The following is an 8,002-nucleotide window of genomic DNA, read 5'->3' as shown; positions in this document are numbered from 1 at the left end:
TGACAAATATTCCCACCGGCTTTATATATAGGTACTAGTATTTCAAAATACGAGTGTAGCCTAGCTGGTTGTAGTCGGACAGAAAAATTGGCAACGTTGCATTCATTTGACTGTGCTCAATCGGGTTGTTAAAAAATATGGATCGTGCTCAATCGGGTTGTTTCAAAATAGGGACCGTGCTCAATCGTGTTTACCGGTATAGTGTATACCATTGAGTCACTGTAATGTAGGTATATACGTTAAATTTGAATTCAGTGATAAATATGAGAGCCGAGAGGCATATCAAATACAATCCTTACCAGAAACGGTGGTGTCAGCCTCTACTTCTAAGGATATTTTATAATTTATTTATGAAAAATTGTTTGTAATTTATTGTTTAGGGTTCCGTACGGTAAAACGGGACCCTATTACTATAAAGCTCCGCTGTCCGTCCGTCCGTCTTTCACCAGGCTATATCTCATGAACCATGAAAATTTGTAAGTTGACATTTTCACAGATAACGTATTTCTGTTGCCACTATAACAGCAAATACTAAAAATCCTAGAATATATAATATAAGCAGTGTTGCCAACATGTTTATAGATGATGGTATGGTCACAGAATATATGAAATATTTCGTATATTCTGTGGTATGGTACTCTTCGTGCGCGAGTCCGACTCGCACTTGGCTGATTTTCAATTAGTAATAGCATAATAGCTATTCAAAATCGTTATTATATTATATAATTATTGTTATAAACTTATAAGGCAATTATGAAGTACAGTAGAAACGTAAATAAAACGTAAATAGGTTCATGGTTTAAAAAGCTTAACACTAAACTAAATATTTTGAAATTTTCATTGTTTATAGAAAAACGATATAAATTAAGTAATAATGGAATGCTCTAAATGTCCACAGTTAATATCTTTTAGTTTACAACAAAATATCATAACTCGTTTGAGGAGAAATCGTTATTTTCTGTCTGAATAATTTATACCTATCTAGTTAACTGACTTGATAAAAAATACAGAAGGAAAAACACTTTTACTAGTACGTATTTTTGATATTCTTTAATTGTTAAAAGAATTCAGTAATAATGTTGACTATGTATTTTCGGTACTCTTTAATTGCTAAGTCTAAAAGAATTAATAATAAGGAACTATTTATATTATTGTTCAAGCTTTATTACTCACAAATAAAAATGTCAAGTGTCTATAAATAGTACAAAAAAAGCCAAAATATTTTGAATGAAATTTTATTGACAGTCATAAAAAAATACTGTGGATTCACGCTCAACATTTTGCTTTTAACTACACCATTAACAACTTATACACACAACCTTGTATTACATTTTAAAGTTTTGAATCGCTTTGATGGAACAAAGAATTATTTAGGTATCGACAATAATTTAATAAAAACTTTAAGACAATCAAAATTTCCTCATGGCTCGAAAAGAGTCGAAATACTTTGAAAAATGTATCATATATGGAAAATTGTCATGTGAACATTTGGTGAAAATGTATAGTATCTATGGTTCTTAGTTTGAAGTTGCACTAAAAAAAAAAATCAATTTTGTAATAAATTAATTTAGCATAAAAATTCTAATTTTTACTGAATTGTTTTTTTTTGTTTATTCTTTCAATTTCAAAAACTACCGGGAATTTTTAATTTTGATCACTTTAATGCACCATCTAGATTCTAGGTCTTCACCTAGACTTTCCTATTGAAAAAGATGCTGAAATAAATGTTTAAAGCATTTTTACTATCCCAAAAATTCGTGACAGATGGAAAAAAAACACTTCATTGTAAAACCAATACATGCATCGCTATACGCTCTGAATTTAAAACTGAGATACAAATACCAATACATTCATTGCCCCCCTCAGAATCTACATCTTATCTAAAATAAAACTTGTAAACAAGATTTATCATGTTAATGTTATGAGTTATGACTTATGAATAAATAATGTTTTGTTTGAATATATACAATGATATAAAATAACGGATATTCCTTTAATTGATTTGTGGTCAACGTTTCGTCGAGCCGTTTATCTATTCTAAGATAGTATATTAACATTTAATGTACCTCTAAACCTCTTACACAGATTTTAATGTACACTTAAATAATATACTAATGACTAATGATTAATATTTATTGTCGCTATCAAATTATTTTACTACATAACAAATCAGCTATTTATGTAATTAACACGTAGGTTAGGTTAGGTACCTTACAACTTTTATTAATAGATTATTATTTTGATTAAGTAATTATTTTTCTGATTATCAAAAGCTACAATCAATCTGTATTGAACAATATATTTTATAAGTTATAACTAATATTTTTATTTCATCATTTTAATATTATAGATAAAAAAAGAAATTTAAATGTTCTGATCTCAAATGCTCAACCATCTAATTAGTACTAGTGTTATTGTATACTATAGTCACTACAAATGTAGTTCTGTTCCAACTTTTAATGTAATAACTACCTATTCAGAATATTTTCAATTCTTAATATTATGCAAGTATAATAAATCATACGATCTTATTTTCTGGAACCATTTATCTAAATTAATTATATTTCAGTAAGTTTGTAGGGGAAACTGAACAGTGTAACTGTATAAGTCTCTAAAAAATGAATTATCTACGTACAGTTATCGATGAAACCAAGTAAGTATTATAAATAATATTATGAATTTATAGCTCGTTGTATAATTATAATATGTACCATATATTATATATACACATACACATACAAATAGTTCAAAATATCAAAAATATATCTAATTAAACTAAAATGTTTGACAATTGTAATAGTAAAGATATATTTTCTCGGTTCAGACCATTGTTGAAAAAAAGAAATACACAATATAAGAAATGGAACCAAAAACTGTTTAAGTGGCCTTTCAATGTAATTTGGTTCGGCGTATTGTTACTGGGTGCTGTTTATGTTTTGTACATTTTCATGAACAATGTCATACAATCGGATTCTAGCAATGTCCCAAAAGTAAGTCCAACTAAATAACAAAAGTATTTATTTACTTAAAAAATTATATATCTTTTCTGTTTAGCAAACGTGAACCAACAAAATGTATTTAATTAAACATGTACTGTATAATGCATACAATATATAATAATGATTACAGATTAGGTAATTAATATAATAATATTGTTTTCAGCTAAACAAGTGATAACCTTTATCAACTTAATAAGAGGTCGTTACACCGACAATTGTAGTCTCCGTCTTACAAGTGTGTAACATAGCAAATTGTACGTTCAACAGAACATGTGTATAGCTCCGTTAGCTTAAAAATTAGAGTGAATTGAAATTTTATAAAAATTAAAGGTAAGATTATTATCTAGGCAACCTCGTCGGCTTTTTATTATATTTTAATTTTAAAGTTATTTGCGAGTTAAGAGTATTTTAAAATTGTATTGTAAATTGTTTGTACATCTTGAAATACTACTCACTTTAAAATTAAAATATAATAAAAAGCCAAAGAGATTGCTTAGATAGTAACCATACCTAAAAATTGTATAATATGTCAATACACTTTAATTTTTAAACTAACGGAGCTAAACGTGATCTTCTGAGCGTACAATTTCCCATGATACGTACTTGTAAGACGGAGACAACAAATGTCGGTGTAGCGTTGTCTTCATCGTTTATTTTAAACAATACGTTTTATGATAATATTGTAATATTATACCTAAATTGGAAATTATTTTATTAATTATTTGACACATATTTACTTAATGTTTAAAAACAAAAAATAACTTGAACAGTTACACAAAATATTTAAATAGTTAAAATAAATAAAAAGTAAATCTATAACGATTTTTCGTCGCAAATCATTTATTAACAATTAATTACCTATAATTACTATACCTATTCAAATCATTGACGTGCGTATAGATTCACACAAAAGGAAATCAATGAAACAGATAAAATCAATTCTATAGTATGGCTATACCTGAATCGTGAAAAACCTAAGTCCTCGCAAATAAAATAATAACGATGAATGATGATTGATAAAAGCGTTCTTCATAAAAAATAATTATTTCATTTAGCGCTATTACATATACAACATACAAATCATATCGTAATAATAATTTAGTTTCTTAATTTCTAACTACATATTTATACAAAGGTAAAGGTTAGGCTAACCTACATTATATTATATTATAATATGTAGGTACATCTGATATTCTGATATAAATTATAATCCAACAGCTGCATCAATATAATTTTAATTATATATATATATATATATTATTATAGAATAAACCTTCATTACATATCAAGAGTATTGCAACCACAAACGATGATTTCTTGAAGAAATGTGCTCCTATAGTTAAATGTGATCCAAACGCCAAATACAGAAGCTTAAACGGATCTTGTAATAATTTGAAAACACCTACGTGGGGTGCAGCAGCAACGGCATTTCTTCGGTTGCTTGATGCTAATTTTAGTGATGGTGAGACAATTAGATATATTGTAATATTATAATAATATGTTTTTGATTAAAAATTATTCTATTAGTTATAATAATGTTACTTAAAATACCACGAATTGATCGTTAGATGTGTTTATCTCGTGATTTGGAAAAAAGTTTAATTTTTTTTATTTTAATCATTTTAATTATTATTTACTCAATAGGAATTTATAATTTTTCAGGTTATTACGGTTTACGAGTACAGACAAATGGAAGTGCATTACCCTACCCCAGGGTGCTCGACGTTAACATATTTCTTAACCGTGAAATATATAGAGTAGATGAAAATAATGTACTTTTATTGCCATTTGGACAATTAATAGCCCATGACATATCAGGTTTGCCCAATGATCTAGTATCAGATGAGAATGGCAAGTCCACATTTTACAATTATCTCGATTTCTTTCATTCTTGTAAATTTTAATCATTTATTTTGTCTTAAATGTATAATTTAGGTGTTGCAATAGATTGTTGTTTAACTGAAAATAAAATAAAGAATTATACTCAATGTCAAATAGTGCTTGAAAATTTACCCGACGATCTTGTTTATGGTGTGTACAATAAAACTTGTTCGCCTATATTTCGATCACTGACGTCAAGAAATTACAGTTGTCCCTTATACCCCACAACATTTGTATGTCAGATTTTCTTCCATTTTACCGAAAAATAAAATTAGAATTAAACATTTCAGATCAATGATAATTCTCATTTTATTGACGCATCTGAAGTGTACGGATCAAGTGAAAGTTATGCACTACATCTTAGAGCTATGGAAGGTGGAAGACTTAAATTCTCTATAGGCGACAATGGTCAAATGTTCTGTCCGTTTCTAACCAATCAAAACAAAGCAACAATTGAAAATAAAAAAGCACATATCAAATACGATACAGGTTAATATTATAATATTAAGCATTATCTATTAATATACATTTAAATTTGCTTATGATAATAGCATGTTTTATTGTAATTTTATTCTAAAATTTTATAAGACAAAAAATAAAATACATAGAAAATACCCGATATATACACGCTATATCTACGCTATTTTGAGTATTTTTAACACACAAATATTGTAATACATTAGTCATTCAAAATAAAAACAAAAATAGATATTATATTCTATAGACATGTAGCTCAAGAGAATTTTCATTAATTAAATTCAATACTTATTATTTTTTTTTTTATATCAGGAGTACGATTTTTAAATATTATAAAAATGTCTAATAAAGCATATTTATTATTATACCTATTGTATATTATTATCTTAAGTCTTAACTCTTAACCATCATTAATATATTGGTGGATGTTGTGTTATCTAGGAGATCCAGATAACGGAAATCAAAATTTCGGAATTACTGCAATGCAGACTTTATTTTTAAGGTTTCATAATTATATCGCGTTTAAGCTTTCGTCTTTAAATCCAATTTGGTCCGATGAAATTATTTATCAAGAGTCACGAAGGATTGTAATTGCAACTATTCAACGTATCTCGTATGAAGATTTCTTACCGATTATTATTGGTAATCATTTAGTATTTTATTGGTGATTGGAATACAATACAGATAATGATTGCATTCATTAAAAATATACAATTAAAAAAAAACATTTTAGGAGATGATTTCCAAGAAATATATGGATTAAATGAAGCAAATATATATGATCCTACCATAAATCCATCCACATCCCTTGAATTCTCAAGTGCCGGAAGTCGAGTTCTTCACGCAATCATACCGGTTGAGTTTAAGTGTGTATTAGCAACAAATTGTACTTCCATTTTTACTTTGTAAATATGGAATAGAATGAAATAAAAACTAATTTTGAATTTTTACGATTAAGTTTTGTGAACAAAGATTACAAAATAGATAATTCAATAAAAATTACGGATTGGATGGTAAAATCAGACCTAATACCTCTAGGTGATAATTTTGATAAATTATTAAAAGGTTTTATAGAGACTCCTGGACGAATGGTTCAACCTTCATACAATTTTTATGTAAATTTACCATATATTATAATTATGTAAATTGATATTATTCACTGTTTAGGTTTATATATTTATTTATTTTTTGCACATTTTAGATATCTAATTATATGCTTGCCCTACCAAACAACCCTCCATACAATGGTCGTGATCTACTTGCAGTCGATATTGCCAGGGGCCGCGATGTGGGCTTACAACCATACAATCAAGTTAGACATTTTTGTGGGTTTCCTTTGGCCAAGGACTTTGAAGACTTAGCGGATCTTATACCTATAAAAGTATAATAAATTATCAATTATTTAAAATTAAAATATTATCTATATTACATTTTATCTATATCTATGACTACGAATACCAATTAATACTTTAACTATATCCAAGTTAATATTGTAACAATATTATTGTATTAATATTAATGACAAATACTAAGTTTTGTTACTTTATAATTAAATTTCAAAAATACACCTGATTGTTATAATGTATGTTAACATGCCAAGAGTAACATTTTAATTTGTCTTAGGACGTAATCAAATTAAAAAAAAATTATAATTCGGTGAATGATATCGACTTAATGGTGGGTATTTTATTGGAAGAACACAGTGCCGGTGCAATTGTGGGCCCAACTGCTCGGTGCTTAATTGCAGATGGGTTTTATCGATACAAAGCTGGTGATCGCTTTTTCTATGATGTAAAAGGACAACCAGGCAGCTTCACCGATGGTAAATAGATCATAAATATAATTGATATTAATAAATAGATATGTATGAAAAAAATTAATCATATTTTATTAGATCAACTGAAAATGATTAAGAAAATAACTCTTGGTCATATTATATGTGCTACTTCAAACGTAGACCATGTACAAAAAGACATATTCAAAACAGTCGACCACAAGTGAATATAAAACAATACACGTTATATGATTTTATTGTCTTCCTATGTTAAAATGTCAAATATTTTTTCAGTTTATTTCCAACTATCAAAATTAAATGTGATGAAGAATTTAATTTAAACTTTAAAGCCTGGGGAGTGGTAAACTATCACTCAGAGCTGTGAGCTACTTGAAACACTTGAAGCAATAAGATAAATATTTACTGTCCATTATAATGTTATACAATGTATTATGTTAAGTCTATTAGAATTTTCTTAGTTTGGATAAGTACCTATATCGACCTAGTGTTCTAATTATTATGGATATTTATTATTTACCTATGTTTATATATCTGATTTCTACTGACTAGTGACTACTTCAATATCTACCTCAAAAAATATATTAATAAATTACCTTATATTTTTATTATGTTATAATAGTTTTGAGCTCATTCTGTTTTTCCTAATCTGGTATTTTTTAGTGACAAATTGACTTTTTTCTATTGGAAAGCTTATAAAATATTTTTACAGATTAATTTGTCAAACACCTGAGGCTTAGTTAAGTTTTTTTTATTCTTATTAAATTATTGTAATTTAAGAAATCAAGTAGGTAAGTTATTGGTACCAAACAATTAATAATTAATATACTAATATGTAAAATCAAAGTTTAAT

General features: G+C 27.1%; 1 protein-coding gene across 4 annotated transcripts; it reads left to right on the top strand.

The window, feature by feature from the left end:
* The first annotated feature begins 2,358 nt into the window (after positions 1-2,358).
* On the top strand, positions 2,359-7,757 carry LOC132941849 (peroxidase-like). Of its 4 annotated transcripts, none has more exons than XM_061010062.1 (14): positions 2,359-2,504; positions 2,570-2,653; positions 2,825-2,990; positions 4,266-4,461; positions 4,662-4,850; positions 4,935-5,113; positions 5,171-5,369; positions 5,799-5,999; positions 6,091-6,223; positions 6,316-6,472; positions 6,559-6,738; positions 6,981-7,179; positions 7,252-7,354; positions 7,426-7,757. In XM_061010062.1, exons 2-14 carry the CDS (start codon positions 2,619-2,621, stop codon positions 7,514-7,516), a joined length of 2,028 nt encoding a protein of 675 aa, XP_060866045.1. In that variant the 5' UTR covers positions 2,359-2,504; positions 2,570-2,618; the 3' UTR covers positions 7,517-7,757. The 4 variants fall into 4 exon arrangements, with proteins under 4 accessions (XP_060866045.1, XP_060866043.1, XP_060866042.1 ...); XM_061010060.1 differs by having other exon boundaries at positions 2,801-2,990; XM_061010059.1 differs by having other exon boundaries at positions 2,382-2,653; positions 2,801-2,990.
* Positions 7,758-8,002: the final 245 nt, after the last annotated feature.

This window comes from Metopolophium dirhodum, chromosome 3, assembly GCF_019925205.1.
Source record: "Metopolophium dirhodum isolate CAU chromosome 3, ASM1992520v1, whole genome shotgun sequence".
Taxonomy (NCBI): Eukaryota; Metazoa; Arthropoda; class Insecta; order Hemiptera; family Aphididae; genus Metopolophium; species Metopolophium dirhodum.
Note: the sequence above shows the minus strand (reverse complement) of the source record. Positions and strands in the feature narration are given on the sequence as shown.

Coding starts and splice junctions, on each gene's coding strand:
- LOC132941849 (XM_061010060.1), top strand. CDS start 2,619: ATGAATTATCTACGTACAGTTATCGATGAAACCAA. Junction 6,224..6,315: donor ATCATACCGGTTGAGTTTAA/GTGTGTATTAGC, acceptor TTTACGATTAAG/TTTTGTGAACAAAGATTACA. Junction 7,180..7,251: donor ACCAGGCAGCTTCACCGATG/GTAAATAGATCA, acceptor ATATTTTATTAG/ATCAACTGAAAATGATTAAG.